Source organism: Sinohyriopsis cumingii, chromosome 16 (assembly GCF_028554795.1).
Source record: "Sinohyriopsis cumingii isolate HCF-2022 chromosome 16, ASM2855479v2, whole genome shotgun sequence".
In the NCBI taxonomy this organism is placed as follows: domain Eukaryota; kingdom Metazoa; phylum Mollusca; class Bivalvia; order Unionida; family Unionidae; genus Sinohyriopsis; species Sinohyriopsis cumingii.
The window spans coordinates 34979581-35000505 of record NC_142976.1 but is presented as its reverse complement, the minus strand read 5'-3'; the positions used below and the strand labels follow the sequence as shown (position 1 = coordinate 35000505).

The following is a 20925-nucleotide window of genomic DNA, read 5'->3' as shown; positions in this document are numbered from 1 at the left end:
GTTTACAATCCCAAATTTTGGTAGCCCTCTCCCATTTCATTTTAAGTCTTTCCATTTTCTAGTCACAAATGAAGATAGTAGCTTCAAAATCACTCCAATATACACAGCTGGACACTTGCCACTGTAATGCTAATTAGTTACAAATACATGTCCCGTTGATGACCACTGACTGGAACATAATCATTTAAATCATAGGGGTAGAGGAATTTGATATCATAACCAAAGATGCTAACTCCCTGATTTTGTTCTGCAACAGCATGGAGTCCTAGTTATAAACATGAATTTCAATGAATATTGGGAGGAGATTTTTTTTAATTATTTTTTTCCCATGATTCAGAGGATGACAGCTGTTTTTAAGGGACTCCCTCTTTACATATGAAAATAAACAGTTTACCCCAAACTTTGTTGAGAAAACACACCTGCTGCACGTACATATCAAGTACATCAAGAGGTCAATAATCATGACCTCCTGTACGAATTTCAGTTCAAGTATTTGTCAGGCTCAGATAATAGTGTTTCCTAAGTCAAATGGAATCCAGCATGACTAAGTTGAATTTACAGCTGAATGGAATCCAGCATGACTAAGTTAAATTTACAGTTGGATGGAATCCATTATGACTAAGTTAAATTTACAGTTGAATGGAATCCAGCATGACTAAGTTGAATTTACAGCTGAATGGAATCCAGCATGAATAAGCTGAATTTACAGTTGAATGGAATCCAGCATGACTAAGTTGAATTTACAGTTGAATGGAATCCAGCATGACTAAGTTGAATTTACAGTTGAATGGAATCCAGCATGACTAAGTTGAATTTACAGTTGAATGGAATCCAGCATGACTAAGTTGAATTTACAGTTGAATGGAATCCAGCATGACTAAGTTGAATTTACAGTTGAATGGAATCCAGCATGACTATGTTGAATTTACAGTTGAATGGAATCCAGCATTTGATTTGCCTACAGCTATCTGACTTGCTTACAGATATCCAATTTATAACAAAACCCATCCATAATAAAAATTTACTCGTCTCCAAATTTGACTCTAAAACATTCAGACTAATCAAAATGCTACATTAGTACTATTATGATACGATTTCCATGCCTGGAGTAACAAACTGTTCCTTAAAGTGCTGAGTAAGCTTTATGACAAAGCAGCAAGATCATGAAAAATTAAAAAAACCCACAAAACCAGTGGTCCCATGAGAATTCTGACATAACAATATCAGTCAGTGAGCATTATATCATTAAAGTCTTACTTCAAATACAACTCACTCTCAGGGATATTATCTTACAAGAGTTAGCAATTTAAGATTCCATGAAATTTTCATGAAATTCCAATATCTTCCAATAATGAAGACTCTAAAATTTGGAAATCTTATATTCTCTTTCCAGATTTTTTTCTGCAGCAAATAGAAGCCCAGTGTATAAATTTGGTTGGTACCCTTGTAATTTTTTTATAACTTGCCATCAATCATGAAACATGCAACACATAAATCATTTTTTAAAAAATTGATATGTATCCATTTTTTTGCATTAGCTTGTTCTTACCATTGTACTTTTGACTTCTACTCCATCTTTACACAGCATCTTACCAAAGTCTGCAGTTACCCAAACTGAGGTGAATACAAAGTATTCTGTTTTACACTGCTGCACACATACCTGAAATTGTTGTTATAATACTGTAAATTAAGGTCATCATTATAAAACTTTTACTTGCATAATAATTTCATGCCCTCCCCTCTTAACCTAAACAATTGATTCCACAAACTGTGACACAGCACATGCCATTATGAGTAACATATATATCACACAGAAACACCACTCCATCGATACCATATTTTGGTGCATATAACACACATTTGTTTGCCTAATTTTCAGGAAGGTGTGCACATTTTAAGGAAGAACAAAAAAGAAACCATTTTCTAGATAGATATAATGAAAGGTAGTAAAGCTTCCTGCACAGGTCACATTTATTTTTTGTGAATTACTTAATCCATCCCATTGTAACTACATCGTTAACTAGCCATATTAAAGCATTAATAATCCTTACAAACTTGGTAGTCTTGTTCTTTAGTTACTTATGTTAATAAGCTCATTTAATTTCATATGATTATAACTTTCTGTTGTGACTCCTTTTTAGAAATGCCTGTACCTAAAATGGATAACTAGTATTTTTAACACTTTTACATTCAAGCCATGCAAAGTATAGCACTGCAAAGTACCACACTGCCAAGTACTATGCTGCAGAGTACCACTGCAAAGTACAGCACTGCAAAGAAACACACTGGTAAGTAATGCACCGCAAAGTACCACTTTGCAGAGTTCCACACTGCCAAGTACTGCACTGCCAAGTATTACAATGCAAAGTACCACTGTAAAGTACTGCACTACAAAGTACCACACTGCCAAGTACTGCAATGTAAAGTACCACACTGCCAAGTAATGCAATGCAAAGGTACCACACTGCCAAGTAATGCAATGCAAAGTACCACACTGCCAAGTAATGCAATGCATAGTACCACACTGTAAAGTACTGCAATGCAAAGTATCACACTGCAAAGTACAGCTCAGCAAAGTACCACACTGCAAAGTACAGCTCAGCAAAGTACCACATTGCCAAGTAATGCAATGCAAAGTACCACAATGCAAAGTACACCTCAGCAAAGTATCACACTGCAAAGTACAGCTCAGCAAAGTACCAAACTGCAGCAGAACAAGTATGATTAATATACTTACACAATATTGTTGATCTTCATTTATTAAGTTCTGTATTAATGGCTGAATTGTAATTCAGAATTCAACCAGTGTTAATCTTCTCATTTGAGGCACATCATTTCTGTGACTATGGTTTGTCTGTTACAATAACACTGACATCTATTGTGAAACAATATAATAAATTAATCCATAAAATTGGCAAAAACTTTTTTATTCGGAAAATAAACTCGGGTTTTTAATTCATTTCTCATTTTAAATCACTGTACCTGATATCTATTTGTAATATACAGTGAAGCTTCATGGACTCAGTGTGGTCTTTTAAAGGAGACTAGAAATCAAAATTTTCCTTTTACGTATGTAATTCTCTACAGATTTTAATTCGACTGCAATGTTTATAAATGAAATATCGTAAGCTGGTAGTGATTATATTGCGTGGAAGATACCACGATTCCGTAAATTGCTGAGTTTTTCCGAGTTTTGATGAGACGACAGATCATGTGGTACCGTGACGCTATACTAGCCAGTCCTCGAATACAAACATAAACATTGGCGAGCGAGGCAGACAGGAGACCACATTTGGGTTGCACATTCAAAAGTTGAATCTGCAGTCTGTTATAATAGTTTATGTACTGTACTGGTAAGTGCTAAAAGAAATTTGTTAGGCACAGGCCCCAGGCTGGTGACTTAAATAAACTAAAAGTCCTGAATGAAATTCCACAAGCCCGGACAGTTCATACCTGTCAACTCTCAAACCGGGAGAAAAACCTCCCGATTTGGGGGGTATTTCCTCATCTACCTCCCGATCTCGTAATATCTCTCAATTTTGCGCAGCGCAGTCCCGATTATTACATTATGTCTGTCAATTTTCATTTGTCAGAAGAAAAAAACCTAACCCCAAACCATTTATAAATATAACGTATGCAATCAACAGTCTAAACTGCCACACATCGTAGCGATATGACTGAAAAAATTTTAAAGCTACGTTACAAATTCAAATCACACGCACACACGTCTAAACCCAGCACTGGACAAAATAATTAATATCATACAACAGTTTTTTTTTCTTTTTTTCTTCTTCAGTAAATAGAACGTGAAGATTAAACATTATTCAAGTAAATTTCAGATGTTTTTAAACAACTACAACAGTACTATAGTATATAAAAAAAATTAAAAGAATAAAATTGTCACCAATTAGCTTAAATGAATGATCACTTTGAAATTTTCTCTGCAAACAAAATCGCATCTCCATTTCCGCCAAAGAAACTCGGCCAGTTAACACCTGACATTCCTCTACCGTATATGAAAAGTTTAATTACCATGATTAAATAAGGAATAAAACAAAATATACCATGCAGTATATGTGCCCCTAAAGAACTAATTCTGAATAAATTTTTATTCAGCAAACAGTGTTACATGCATTAAGACTTAAACCTGAAGTCCATGGCATCGTAAGTAACAACAAAATAGGCATCGTTTATTTGGCAATCAATTGCTGGTGCTTACACATACACACACTGTCGAACATGGTTTCTTTGAAGTATGTCCAAAGGGCAGTCCTTTTCACAAGATAAATGCAAGGATAAGTATTATGTTCATTAGTCACACCGGCTTTATTGTTCGCGTACTTAAATCAAAACTTTAGCTATTTTGCAATTTAGCCAGAACTGACCAGAATATGCAAATGGGGCTTGTCATGGGGGAATAATAAGGCGTATCACAGGGAGAAAAGGCACGTCAAATGGGCGGTCGCACATTGGGGCAAGTGGGGGGGGGGGTCAATAGTCCCCCCTCCCCCCGTTCTATTGTCAGACAGTTAATGTGAAACTTTGACGTCTATTTTTTTTAATTGCTGCTTTTTAAAATGCCCAAGGAATAGTTTTATATCAGTTCCAATTATAACAGATTACCGTTTATGCATACTACATTTATACAATACATTTTTTTAAAATTTAATTTTTAAAAGATTACTGAAAATTGTGTTTTCTCGAAACACGACAGGTTTAGAATCTTATATTTAGCAAAGCTTCCATTTGATTAAAATCAAATCTAAATTTCACCTAGGAAAGTGGTGATTTGATTTAGATTGTGCCGTGTTAAGGTATGTATGTCAACATCTTGAAAATAAATTTACTCAGATTTGTTTTTGGCACTGCTGTTTTAGATAAAAGATATGTGGATTGATTATTGCATTTTGTGGTCACTCAGTGGCATCGCTAGGGGGGTGCGGACCGCACCGTGTGACACCATCTCAGAGGGGTGACACCAAAATGAAAAATTGCAAATTTTACAGTGCACACACTGCTCGGTCTAGTCGGATTTCATAAGCGGATAACCGATCATAGTTAAATACATGACTAGCAGGCACAGCAGTGGCGTCGCTAAGGGGACCCGGGGGGTGGGGGGTGGGGGTGAAGACTGCACCGGGTGACACCATCAGAGGGGGTGACACCAAAATGACATTACTAAGGATTTTGTATGGTCTGATACGGAAGGAGGACCATGGGGTGACACCATGAGCTACCGCACTGGGTGACACCAACCCAAGTGACGCCACTGTGGTCACTTACTCGTCCTTCTGCCTATTTTTGTAACTCACACGTTTAACACTTTTCCCAGGATTTAAAATGTCCAAAGGTATGTCTGGAACAGCGCCAACTTTTAGTCTAGGCCTAGCATTTGCGTATCTTTGAGCTGCCATTTTTTCATGATCCCTCTCGTAACATTCCTTTGAGAAATGTAATGAGCACATAGTGCTGTATGGTGTTGCTTTGAAATCGACTCGTTTGTAATAATGTACCCATTCTTTCATTATGCCTTTATCTTTCGGAAAAGAAAAAAAATTATGTCCACAGGCTTTTCTTAATGTTCTATTACACCCGTAAGCAACGGTAAACGGTATTGTCTTTTACTCTGGCAACTCCCACTTGGGCTGCTGGAGTCGCTACTATGATGTCACATCCCGAAAGTAACCGAATAGGCGTGGAAATTTTGCATACGAGGTCACGGAAATTCAGCTCCTAGAAGATAGGCCAATATTTAAATATTGGCATTACGGTCGCAGATGATACTTCAGAATAAGGTTTTCTGCTATAGTACTTTTATTATTATTCTATATTTCCATTGGTTTCTGGTCTCCTTTAAGGTACCGTATTTACCGCATATGTTGGGACACGATAAAATAATTTATTTTTTTCCTGTCCCAGAGCTTATGGTGAAACATTTTTTCACTTTGGTCATATGTCTCAAGACTTAAGAAATGAAATAAGGTCTTTTACCCAATACAGCTCAGGTAACGGAGTATGTTATAGTCTATTTAATTCCTGTCAATATGTATGGACTAGAGTAATCACTGTGTCAAAAGCATTAGATAAAAAATATAAATACCAAAAAAATAACAAAATACGTGACATTTTCCAATTAGTATCCTGCAAAGATATTGGAAGACAAGTTTAGATTACATTTCCCTGGTCAGTTTTAGTAAATGTACCAACATGTTATGTGTAGGAACAGAACTATAAATACAAATTACTGTGTTAAGGATTGCTATTTTGGAAAGTATTAATGCTAATGTTATTATCAGCCTTTTTGAGTTCACTTTAACTTCAGCATATTTTTTTGTTTTGGTTGATTAGTTGTTCACTCAGAACATTGAAGCTCCCTATCGGACAACATGCCTTCGATTAAGCTACTTAAAAAATCCAGCTTACATTTGAAAATTAAATTCATTAATAATTTTCAACCCAATCAGTTAGCCTCACTATGTTAAACAGCCAAAAATTCAATTTAAAAACACATACTGGCTGGATCTATATACCTACAGGTTATTTTGAGACCAGGATAAATATAAAACAGAACATTTTAAATGGATTGAGAAGCATACGCAAAGACATAAACATAACTCTGTCGTATTCTATATCTGGTGATGCTGTAAGATGTATAAAAAAATTATGATATGGAAGCATCTGAGGTTTTTCTTTATTACGAGGACAGGCTGTGTTCACTGCGGTGCTAAGTATACTAAAGCTAAGCATAGTGACATTCAAGAAAAATATGTAATAAATAAAATGCAGCATAGATTTTCCCTTTAAGTTGATCTAAAAAATAGTGAAGTAGTCAAATTAAACTCTATTCTAAATGTGCATATATCCATTAAAACAAATATTCTTAACAAAATTAATTTTCAATGTCCCCGCCTTTATTAAATAAAAGAGTAAAAAAACTGATTCTCTTTAACAACTAATTATAGAATTTGGCTTCTACAACTTTTTCAAAAAAGCTTAACTATTGCTTGTCATTTCAACAGTGATTTCTACCCACCGATGGAGTTGGGCATCCATTAATAACAGTCGCCACTGAGGTACACTTCAACAGATCAAAGTACATCAAGTTGGGTCTACCCCTGAAGTAAAAGGAATTAAATTAAACTGTCAGTTTACGTTTTCCATAGTTCATATATATAATCATATAATTAACGTGATTTTTATATTCCAGCTGAATAAGAACAGTTTTTGCTCCAACAGGGAATAAGACCGGAAACATATGAACCCAAAGGCAATTGTGCTGCCCACCTGTATACCATCACAACATCCATGCTCCGAAGCTGCATATAAATCATTTAAATTGACGTTCTACTAAAAGCCGAAACTAGCAATGTGCTGAAATTACTAGGCTGCTAAAACACTGTTGTCATGAACAGGTCAGTGAAAGTGTCTTATCAGAAACATATGGCCCTGTTATAAACACAATGCTTATTTAATAAAAAACCATACTTCTATCAAACCAGTACAAACTATGAATAAACTAAGCATAATTATCATGCAGCACTGCAGATTTTGCTAATAAGAGCTCTGTAATGGACAGAGTAAGTGAATTAATCTAAAGGTATGCTAATTCATCATTGTAGAAGGTCAATGATAGTGTGGTAGGATGATGGTCTTACAAGATGAAGTCCCGACAAGTGACAAATTGCTCAAACATTGCTAGAAATTGTAAAATAATGCATACAACCTGTAGTAGATTGATAAATCTGCACAATAAATCCAAAATAAATGATGGATGGGCCCATAGGACCACAAAAATGTCAGGATTGTTGAAAGATAAATTATACATGTAGTCTGTACAGCAGCAAAGCTGAACCTGGTAAAACCTGGTGGTATCAAAGGGAGGAAATGGGCAAGAGTTACTGCCCTTTGTCTATTGATATTGACCGATTATGACAAATCTTCATCTTTTAGTAGGGCTGGATTCACAAGGTAGCAGGGTAATATTCCTAATGTAATGTGACTGGGGAACATATTCGAAGAAGAAATAATAATTTAGCTCCATAAAATTAAATGGCCAGTCCCTTGCAGTATATATGCCTTCAGAACTTGGCCGATTACTGCCTAAGGACTAAACATGTGGCTCACATTTAAGTGTAAATTTAGTGTTTTCTTTTTTGTTGCTTGTGTTTTTTAAAACAGAAGCTGCTGTTATTTGGAATTTAATGGTCCTAGAGGATTACTTTCCATGTTTAAACAGTAGGATAAATTTACAGTTCAATAGTAGCTCAACAAGGTCTCATCAAGTCTGTGTAATTTTCTAAATATACAAAATATACAAGACTTTTAAAATGAATTTCTATTGTCCATATCTTGATCGAAATAAATATCACTGACAGCTGAAATGGTATAAGATTGTAAATTACTCATGATGTCTAGGTCTTTCCATGGGTGGTCTTCATTGATTGGCTGTTCAAATGTCAATCAGCTGCTCCACAGCAGAGATGCCATCAGCATGCCAGCCAAGGCACAGTGGTGATTTGTATGTATTTTATTGCTCCATCATGGAATGTATACTGGAGCAGAAATGGAGGGGATTAAGTCCTCCAACACAATTGAGTGGGGTTCCGAAAAGACATGTGAGATGTACTGGAGCTGTTCCATGATCTATACAAAACAGACCATAATCTAGACAATATTGACCAAGATCTAGACAATATAGAACATGATCTAGATAGTAAGTACCATGATCTAGACAGTAGTGACCATGATCTAGATAGTATGGACCAAGATCTAGACAATAGCAACCATGATCTAGATAGCAGGGACCATGATCTAGATAGTATGAACCATGATCTAGACAGTAGTGACCATGATCCATACAGTAGTGACCATGATCTAGACAGTAGTGACCATGATCTAGACAGTAGTGACCATGAACTAGAGAGTATGGACCAAGATCTAGACAATATTGACTATGATCTAGATAGTATGGACCATGATCTAGATAGTATGGACCATGATCTATATAGTATGGACCATGATTTAGATAGTATGAACCATGATCTAGACAGTAGTGACCATGATCCAGACAGTAGTGACCATGATCTAGACAGTAGTGACCATGATCTAGACAATAGTGACCATGATCTAGATAGTTTGGACCAAGATCTAGACAATAATGACCATGATCTAGATAGTATAGACCATGATCTAGATAGTATGGACCATGATCTAGATAGTGTGGACCATGATCTAGACAGTAGTGACCATGATCTAGACAATAGTGACCTTGATCAAGATAGTATGGACCATGATCCAGACAATAGTGACCATGATCTAGATAGTATGGACCATGATCCATACAGTAGTGACCATGATCTAGACAGTAGTGACCATGATCTAGACAATAGTGACCATGATCTAGATAGTTTGGACCAAGATCTAGACAATAATGACCATGATCTAGATAGTATGGACCATGATCTAGATAGTGTGGACCATGATATAGACAGTAGTGACCATGATCTAGACAATAGTGACCTTGATCAAGATAGTATGGACCATGATCCAGACAATAGTGACCATGATCTAGATAGTATGGACCATGATCCAGACAGTAGTGACCATGATCTAGACAGTAGTGACCATGATCTAGATAGTATGGACCAAGATCTAGACAATAGTGACCATAATCTAGATAGTATGGACCATGATCTAGATAGCATGGACCATGATCTATACAGTAGTGACTATGATCCAGACAGTAGTGACCATGATCTAGATAGTATGACCATGAACTAGACAATATGGACCATGAACTAGACAATATGGACCATGATCTAGATATTATGGACCATGATCCAGAGAGTACTTGATCCATAGAGAATAGACCATGATCTGGACAATATGGACATTATGGACAATATCTCCTGGCTGATGTTAACATTTTGTGAATATTTATTAGGTATATAATTTGTCATTTAGCAGAATTTAGGAGAATTCATGGCTTTTTAGTTGGAAATTTTGTTCTTCCATTACATTATATAAAATTTTGTTTGCTGTTAAACTGAAAATGAAAGATAATGATCAAAGGCATTCTATGACCACATACTGAATTTATCTGGATATTCTGTGTAACATGTTCTTGTATACATCGGACAGTTCATCAGACTGTAAATTAAACAACCTGGAAAAGAGTTTTATTGATGTCCCATTAGAATGTTTATCTCACCATCTTTTGATCAATTATTATGAGTGGGTACAATTTATTTTTGATTATTAAAACTAGATAAGTTGGTACTCACGCCTGAGTTCCTACACCACATATCTGTCCATCTGAGTTTGTTGGGTAAAGCAGCCTGACTGGATCCCCTTGTACATAACCTATACAATAATTCAAATATTTTAACAACAGCATCATAAATATGGCATGCCACTGCATTCTTTATTTATGTCAGATATAAAATTATCGCATAACGTTACTCGCCCCCCCCCCACTCCATCCATGCACTCCATCTCCTGCTGGGATCACAATTCAGGCATTGTAGCTTAAAACAAACTGCCCTGTGTATTAAAGGTAAGTGCCATGAACCACATTTTCAAGAATAAAACATTTTCATGTAAGATTTTCATTATGACTTGTTTTTCAAATGATGGGGGTTGGTGTATCACCTTTGTCATTTTTTTCGGTGCCAGTTGAGATTGATATCAGCTATGAAGCTTAGAACCTTTGCCTCAAAAGGAAGTTTGTAATTTTGGTTTCTGTTCACTGTATTTAGCCATCACCACTTTACCTGTGAGACGTTTTTTTAAAGCACACGATAGTGTCAGCAACAGTCACAGCATTTTGATTGGATGACGTTAACATTAATATCAACTGTACACAGTACTGGATTCGATATGGAGAGAACATCAATATCAACTGTACACAGTACTGGATTCGGTATAGAGAAAACATCAATATCAACTGTACACAGTACTGGATTCGGTATGGAGAGAACAGCAATATCAACTGTACACAGTTCTGGATTTTTATGGACAGAACATGGTACAACTACAGTGTGACCCTGCTATAACACGGTAGTTGGGACAGATCTAGATCATTACCTCATAATCTATCTCGTCAGATTTTCGGCCGCTCACTAGTAATTAACATATTTACATAGTCTGACATTTGTATGTGGATATTAAGTAAAATTCCTCTTCTTTTCACTCAAAATTAGAACACTTACATTTTGTGTGGTAATCCCTGTCATCAGACCATAACACTCGCGTCTCTATCGTCCATTGAGTTTTGTAAATTTCTGACGCATATGTGGAAGGAAGCATCACTCTGCTACCACAAATGTCCCCCCCCCCCCCCGCAATAAAACTCCACATCAGCTTACTTGTTGGTCTATTCAATAGGCAGAGAGGAACATTTATTCCAATCAACCAAACGAGAGAAAATTTCTTTTTTTTAAATGTGCCCAGATAAAATAGTTTGCTGAAATTTCAAAGAAAACATATTACCTTTGATGCACCGATTGTTATGAAAACGTACTTAGGCAATGGAAAAAATATCTGTGACCTCCGGGGCAGAACATATCGCCATTTGACCAGATGCAAATACCAGTGACCTGGGCAGAACATAATACCATTTGACCAGATGAAAATTCACTACATTTAACATTTTCTGGCTCTTAATTTCCCCACATATGTAACTAAAATAATGCATAAGAGCTAGTTGAAAGCAAAACTTGCCCACATTAACATGAAAGTAAATCTTGCCCACATTAACATGAAAGTAAATCTTGCCCACATTAACATAAAAGCAAAACTTGCCCACATTAACATGAAAGCAAAACTTGCCCACATTAACATAAAAGCATCAGAAAACTATGAAGAAATCATGGGTTATGTGTAAAACTATAATTTCTCAACTAACAATCTTTCCCTCTTATATGTTTAACTAAGTGGCCATGTATTAGAAGTGTTTTGCATTCCATGTCTTCACTCAAGGTTTGGTATCAAGTTTGTCCTCGGTGTTTTGTAGTGAATAGTGTAAAGGAAAGGTGTAGAGTTCAGTACAGTGATGAAATCCTGTTGCAACTAAGTACCAACTATACTCGGTTATAAGTCAAATGCAAAACAATAAAGATCTGCTGTAGCATAATGCAATGCAGACTAGGATCTATCTTGTTTGTTCTAATGATTGTTACTAAAAAACTACACAGACCCAGATCTGTCAGTGCATCATGTGCTGCACATATGGGTCAATGCAGATTGCAGTTGGACTTGCCTTATAAGCGAGTATATGTGATAGTCCCAGGGATGAGAGCTTCAAAATGTTTTTCTTCAGCTTTCATTGGTGCAAATATGAAATCTAATGATACCTGCATTACCTTCACACTCTCCATGTGTATATGTGGATGTGTGTGATGACATATGACAGTACTAAGTTGACAAACTGCACTGCTCTCTCGATAACTCGTGCACAACTGGGTCCACAAACATAGACCGCACTATAAGCGAGGCACAAGTTACAGAGGGACCTCCAAAAAATGAAGAAAAAAATCTGTTTGACATCAAGAAAACTGGGGGGTGGGGGGTGGATTACATCAATAATAATTTTTAATAACGTGCTTTTTCTAATGAAGGTGTTTGTTATTCTGTTTAAAAACCGTTTTTTTCCAAAATGTCCAACATATGAAAGTTGTTCCAACTGGTTTAAACAACCATAATGTGTATGTGAAAAAATATGTGTATAAATCACTGCTTTCTGTTTTAATCTCGATGAATCTGCTTCCCATAGTGGTGTTAAATATTATCCTGCCAAGTCGGGAGTCCACAGAGCAGGGAACTAGAGTAACTGTTGATACACCACCAAACAAGATTTCTTTTTTTAAAAAAAACATGCAACATTTAATAATGAAACTTCTTATCATCCTTGAGGATATCTATAAGTGCCATTTCAAGAATTCTCTGAAACTCGCTTGCCCACAATGATCCGTATCTGTGAAATCAAGCTCTTTGTTTTACGAAGCATTCATTTCACTTGGCTGCCTTGTTATCTTTGATCACAGTTACGAAAGAGTTGGTTAATTTAAGGTAGTTTATGTTACATACAGAATAACATTTATATGTGTTCAATTAACCATATGAAGTGAGTTCACCCGACATATGAACATAGCCACTAGATTTAATGTTTGTAGGATTTTCATGCCTTTTAACTTTTCTTTTATTCCACCTCCTTAATTTTATTTAAAAGATAATTAACGTGGTAATACAAAGGAGGACAGCTTTTAATTCAGTGCAACAATACAACAGATATGTCTGGAACTCAGTTATCAAAACACAGTTGGCACTTAATTGGGTTCTCAGATAAATGCTTGCGGACATAGCTATTATGGTAGAGAGATGCATTTTATGTTTAATTACAAGAGGACACATTGCATTTAAGACGATTACACTAAAAAGGAACTAAAATATAGAACTAGAATACAAATTTCAATTGATAAAAAAATTATTTAATTTGTATTTATTTATTAAAGTACTGCCTCCACTCGGCATAAGTGACATTTTCATTGATGAGATTTCCTTAAATATCGTTAATTGCGGTGTACTAGGAATGTCATTTGGAAAGAAAATGTAAAAAATGTTAGGACCTATTTTTAAATTTTGATATTTCAAAGTACTGATTAAAATTTCCAGGTCCTATCTACCGTTTTCGATGATAAAACAAGCGATACATCAAAGTTTCTGTTACCAATTTTGATCACGATTTTCTTCAAGTTCAACAAATAGGAATCAATTTTTGGGGTATTTTCTGGTATAAAAAATGGGAGCCATGCCTGACCCCGCGTTATAAGCAGGTTTGCAAGTTATCGAGGAAGTGGTATATTTTGTTTTTAAAAGTGTATTAAACGCTCTCAAGATAAATATTTTGTTTTATTTTATTCAAATTTAAATATCCATTCATTTGTTTTATATAACTCTTAGTGAGTAGATAACTTATTCTCATTGTATGATGTCCTGTCAACTGACTCTCCTAATGGCACCACAAAACAGTGAGTCTCAAAAATTGCCCAACACTGGCAGGTAAGTTTAACCAGATCACTGGTACATGTATATCAGTATACTGTTCTTTGAAAGTTAGTTTTAAAAAAGCAATGTAAGAGCAAAGACCAAAGCATTAGATAGGAAATGAAAAAAGAGGGCATTTGAATCCCTGGACTGGAACTCGTTTCATATTTTAAAATATGATGGTGTATTTTGTGATTCAGCTAAAACTGAATGAAACAAGACTGATTCATAATGATCAAAGTGTTAATCATGATAATGGCCTTTTGGAATGTTTTAAATTTCTTAAGGACTCAGACTAAAATACAATGTGCACTGAACTATATGACTTTATTTGATTGAGTGTGCTTACACTGTGATGAAAAAACCTGAGTTGCCTCACTTGGGAGTACGTTTTCTGGAAAAATATAATTCAACCAGTATAATGGTACCTGTAAACATACCCACTCAGGGGGCAGAGATATATGAGACACCCATGATGTTATATAAGGCCACCAATGTTATATCAGAGGACCAAGTTATACTGAAAACCATGTTATAGTATATCAGAGGAACAATTTTATATCAGAGATCATGTCATATCAAGGGACTAATTTGAATCTGAGAACTGAGTTTTATACTGGTAAGAGACCATGTTAATATTATCAAATCACCAAGCAATATCAAAGACTATGTTATATCAGTGGACCAAGTTATATCAAAGACCATGATATACACAGGGACCATCACCAAGTTATATTGGAGACTATGTTATATCAGAGGACCAATTAAGTTATATCAGTGACCATGCTGTATTAGGAGACCGAGTTATATATCAATAGACCATTTCATATGTGTGACTGCACTATCATTTCAAATGAATTTTTTGTTGTTATTATGGAATTTAATGCCATTTTTCAGCACAAGATAGGCTAAACATGACAGTCACTACAACCGGTGGAGGAAGAACCAAGACAAATCCCAATAAGAACTGCCCACGAGAAGCTACTGGCAAACTTTCTCATATACCCACATTAGCCAAGCCTGAGACTTAAACCCAGATTGACAGGTGAGATGGCAGTGATCAAGAACAGTGAGCGCTTTAAACCATTTGGCCACTTTGGGCCCCATCAAATGTGCATGAAACATTCTGAAACTTGTACCATTAGCATTGATTTAATGTACTCGATTTTATGAAGCAAACAATACAGGATCAAACTACACAATCCTTTCATGGAAAAATAATTCCCTGAAAGAAACATACCAGTTTAATATTAGGTGTCTTGTGGTAGCTTCCATGTAAATGTGTACATATACGTCTTTATATACAAATGCATTTTTATTTTCTTATTATATGTTAACTAATGAATATGGAATTATTTTTTTTATTAATATTATTATTATTGTTCTTATAAGAGCAATATAGAGCCCTGGACTAAAATCTTAAAATTAAACTGTTTTGTATAATTTAAAGATATTCAACATTTAATTTATGCAGTGTAAGCCATTTGTAAGCATAACATAGAAAGCTAATGTGCTTGTCTAGAGCTATGACACACTTTATCTTTTGGCAATATGCCAATATAAAACAGACACATTTTGATCTTTAGGCAAAAGGCATATATACACCAACACATTTTGGCAATTGCCCTATATGCCCTTACACATTTTGATCTTTTGGCAATAGACCTATATGCGCTAACACATTTTGATCTTTAGGCAATAGGCATGTAAGCACTGACACGTTTTAATCTTTTAGTAATAGGCCTATAGGCACAACACATTTTGATCTTTCACAACAGGCCTATATGCACTGACACATTTTAATCTTTTTTATAGACCTATAAGCACAACCCATTTTGATCTTTAAGCAATAGGCCTATAAGCACTGCACACTTTAATAATTTAGGCAATAGACATATATGCGCAATAATATATTTTGATCTTTAAGCAATAGGTCTATATGCACCAACACATTTTGATCTTTAGGCAACAGGCCTATATGCACCAAGACATTTTGATCTTTAGGCAATAGACCTATAGGCACTGACATTTTGATCCTTAAGCAAAAATTCAAGTACATTCAAATTGTTAGCTAACATCACTGCTTGAAGTTTTCTAATGACCTTTATCATTAACTGTCCTCTGTTATACACAGGAAAGTACAGTAATATACTTACCCACAATGGAGCATGCCACCATGCCAGCCACAAATATCAGGAATAGAATACAGCAAATCACATCTGTGCATGATCTGAAAATATAATGTAAATGAAAAATTGGGAAACATTTGTAGCATGATGCTGTAATCTGCCCTATATAGGTGGCATTCTCTTTAAGCATGATGCTGTAATCTGCCCTACATAGGTGGTATCCTCTTTTTGCATGCTGTTATCTGCCCTACATAGGTTGTATCCTCTTTTCGCATGATGCTGTTATCTACCCTACATAGCTGGCATCCTCTTTTTGCATGATGCTGTTATCTGCCCTACATAGGTGGTATTCTCTTTTCGCATGATGCTGTTATCTGCCCTGCATAGGTGGTATCCTCTTTTAGCATGATGATGTAATCTGGTGACATAACGTTTTAACAGGATGATGTAATCTGGTGTGATAATATTTTAACAGGATGCTGTAATCTGGTGGCATAATGTTTTGAACAGGATGTTGTAATCTGGTGGCATAATGTTTTGAACAGGATGATGTAATCTGGTGGCATAATGTTTTAACAGGATGATGTAATCTGGTGGGATGATATTTTAATAGGATGATGTAATCTGGTGGTATAATGTTTTAACAGGATGGTGGAATCTGGTGGCATAATGTTTTAATAGGATGATGTAATCTGGTGGCATAATGTTTTGAACAGGATGTTGTAATCTGGTGGGATGATATTTTAATAGGATGATGTAATCTGGTGGCATAATGTTTTAACAGGATGCTGTAATCTGGTGGCATGTTTTGAACAGGATGATGTAATCTGGTGGCATAATGTTTTAACAGGATGCTGTAATCTGGTGGGATGATGTTGTTGTTATTGGGTTTAACGCCATTTTTTCAGCACACGATAGGCTATACATGGCGGCCAGTATTAATGGTGGAGGAAGAACCCGGGAAATCCCCAGAAAGAACCACCGACCCACGAGAAGCTACTGGCAAGCTTTCTCACATACCCACATTGGCCGAATCCGAGACTCGAACCTACGCAGACAGAGGTGAGATGACAGTGATCTGTAATGGAGAGCGCTTTAGACCACTCGGCCACTTGGGGCCCCCTGGTGGGATGATATTTTAATAGGATGATGTAATCTGGTGGCATGTTTTGAACAGGATGATGTAATCTGGTGGCATAATGTTTTAACAGGATGATGTAATCTGGTGGGATGATATTTCAATAGGATGCTGTAATCTGGTGGCATCCTGTTTTAACCTCCAGAAGTTTAATGCATAACATATGATACTATTCTATTTTTAGGGGGCATCAATTAATAGCATAATAGTGATTGGTAAATGTGAGCATTTTAGACCACTTGGCCACCCAGGTCCCCTCTAAGTTTTGTAATTAAGATTAAACCTTGAATTCTTATAGAACAGTAACCAACTTATAATTTACACACATGGACATAAATTAGCTATGCAAACATGTCTTTTTACAAATGGCAATTAGCTCCAATTACAATCATGGATAAAGATTAAGCACACATTATAGATATACATAACATTATACTCATATGGTTCCTGTGAACAGCATTATGGCAAGGAACTTTAAACTAGCCTATATCATATTACACTTGTATAGTTCCTCTGAATAGCAGGGAACTTTTCAAGATCATGTGATGTAACTGATGTCTGCAAACTTCTCCTTATTCATAGATTATATAAACTGACTCACATGAATGAAATATTCTTGTTGGAGGACGCTGTTATCAATCTTATTTGAGGATGTTAAAGTTATCAATCTTGTTTGAAAATGCAGTTATTAAATCCATTTGATGATGCACAATTATCAATCTTGTTTGGGGAAGCACAGTTATCAATGCTGTTTGAGAATGCACAGTTATCAATGTTGTTTGAGGATGCACAGTTATCAAAGTTGTTTGAGGATGCTGTTATCAATGTTGTTGGAGGATGCTGTTATCAATGTTGTTGGAGGATGCTGTTATCAATGTTGGTGGAGGATGGCCAGTGATCAGTTTTGTTTGAGGAAGATGCAGTTATAAATCTTGTTTGAGGATGCACAGTTTATTATTGGTCTATGAGGATAGAGTTATTAGTCTTGTTTGAGGATGCCCAGTTATCAGTCTTGTTTGAGGATGCAGCTATCAATCTTGTTTGAGGATGCCCATTGGAAGATGCAGCTATCAATTTTGTTTGGGGATGCACAGTATATCAGTCTTGTTTGAGGATGCACAGTTATCAGTCTTGTTTGAGGATGCACAGTTATCAATCTTGTTTGAGGATGCACAGTTATCAATCTTTTAGCTGTAAACATTCTGCATATACAGTACTAGATTATAAGTCAGGTCCAGCTGAACACACCCTGATTTGCCATCACATAATGCACTGGTACATCAGGGTCACTGTAATTTGTTTTACTTATTACTCCCAACAAACTGCACAGATACCAATCTATTGGCACATCATGTAATGGCAGATCTGGGTCTGTGCAGTTTGCAGTTGTACTCAGGTTATGAGTATATATGGTAATTTTACTCTTTTAAAAATTAAAGAATATGTTAAAAATGTTAAATTACCTGTTCTTTATTGGTCCCTTGAAGTCCTTGTTATGTTTCTTTGCTTCCCCTGAAAACAAAGTGATATGTGAATCAATACTACAATATAATACACATCATCAAAGTCACGTAAGGTATCAATTTCAGTAAGCTGGAATGGGAATTTGGAAGAAATAAGTGGATTTTAAAAGAAAATTAAGGTAAGAAAAAAAGAAAGAGAAGACAATGTACTCATGAATTATTTTTAAAATACCACATTTTTTTGAGACAATTAGCCCACATGACCCCATGGCTTCTGTGGCACAAGCCAACATATTTTCAAGCATAATTCAAGAAACACTAGAGTTGGTCCGACAACTGTGAAATACTTTCATCCCAAAAAGCAAGCATGGTGGCAATAAATGCACGTGAAATGGTATAATGTGATGTTAATGTATACCTTCTCTCCATTTTACAACATCTTAAGACTTTAAATACAAAATTAAACACTTTATCACATGGACCTGAATTTAATGTCTGTGACTCATGACATATTTAGAAATAAAAAACTAGGGATGATACATTCACAGGGTAGATGATTGGTTAGTTCTAAACTGCGGATACTTAAATGGATTTATTTTTAAATTGAATACATTTTTTAATTGAATATGCTCTATACAGTTGAGTAATGGACTCTTTTAATCATAATAAACACATTTTTAATCAGCCTTACATTTAGCATTGCTAATATATGTCCCTAATCTTAGAAAGGTTGCCGTTATCTTGTGCCTGTGAGCCGTGCCTGTATTTTCTAAAAATGATGAGACATAATGCATACAGTAAGTCATATAATGATGAGTCTAATATGACAACAAATATCAAACCAAAGTATACACGTCATTGTACCTGTACAAACATTACACAGACATTATATATACTGTATGATGATCAATAAAGTATCAAGGTAAATTGATGGTGGGCAATTGTATACTAGCTGAGACTAGAATTACACAAGGTAAGTAAATCATGGGCAACTGTATAATAGCTGAAACTAGAATTACACAAGGTAAGTAGATGGTGGGCAACTGTAGTGTGTATTATCTGAGACTAGAATTACACAAGGTAAGTAGATGGTGGGCAATTGTATTGTGTACTAGCTGAGACTACACTGACATAAGGTAAGTAGATGGTAGGCATTTGTGTTCTGAACTAGCTGAGAAATGAATTGCACAAGGTAAGTAGATGGTGGGCAATTGTATACTAGCTGAGACTTGAATTACACAAGGTAAGTAGATAGTGGGCAATTGCATTGTGAACTAGATGAGACTAGAATTAGACAAGGTAAGTAGATGGTAGGCAGTTGTATTGTGTACTGGCTGAGACTAGAATTACAAAAGGTAAGTACATGGTGGCAACTGTATTGTGTACTAGCTGAGACTAGAATCACACAAGGTAAGTACATGGTGGCAACTGTATTGTGTACTAGATGAGACTTGAATTACACAAGGTAAGTAGATGGTAGACAGTTGTGTTGTGAACTAGTTGAGACTTGAATTACACAAGGTACGTAGATGGTAGGCAACTGTATTTTGTACTAGCTAAGACTTGAATTACACAAGGTAAGTAGAAGGTAGGCAATTGCATTGTGTTCTAGCTCAAACTTGATTTATACAAGGTAAGTAGATGGTAGGCAACTGTATTGTGTACTAGCTGAGGCTTGAATTACACAAGGTAAGTAGATGGTGGGCAATTGCATTGTGAACTAGATGAGACTAGAATTAGACAAGGTAAGTAGATGTTAGGGAATTGCATTGTGTACTAGCTGAGACTAGAATTACACAAGGTAAGTAGATGGTAGGCAGTTGTATTGTGTACTGGCTGAGACTAGAATTACAAAAGGTAAGTACATGGTGGCAACTGTATTGTGTACTAGCTGAGACTAGAATCACACAAGGTAAGTACATGGTGGCAACTGTATTGTGTACTAGCTGAGACTAGAATTACACAAGGTAAGTAGATGGCAGGCAATTGTATTGTGTACTGGCTGAGACTAGAATTACAAAAGGTAAGTACATGGTGGCAACTGTATTGTGTACTAGCTGAGACTAGAATCACACAAGGTAAGTACATGGTGGCAACTGTATTGTGTACTAGCAGAGACAAGAATCACACAAGGTAAGTAGATGGTTGACAA

At 35.8% G+C, this 20925-nt stretch overlaps 1 protein-coding gene across 2 annotated transcripts in view; it reads right to left on the bottom strand.

Annotated features, from left to right (window-relative positions):
• LOC149780198 (choline transporter-like protein 2) overlaps positions 1–20925 on the bottom strand; it is a 136984-nt gene that overhangs the window by 85396 nt on the left and 30663 nt on the right. For both annotated transcript variants that reach the window (XM_089936951.1, XM_089936952.1), the window contains exons 2-6: positions 18774–18822; positions 16200–16273; positions 10284–10362; positions 7034–7115; positions 1550–1660 (exon numbers count right to left, since the gene is read on the bottom strand). In XM_089936951.1, coding sequence (XP_089793077.1) covers positions 1550–1660; positions 7034–7115; positions 10284–10362; positions 16200–16273; positions 18774–18822 — 395 coding nt within the window. The remainder of the gene's footprint in view (positions 1–1549; positions 1661–7033; positions 7116–10283; positions 10363–16199; positions 16274–18773; positions 18823–20925) is intronic.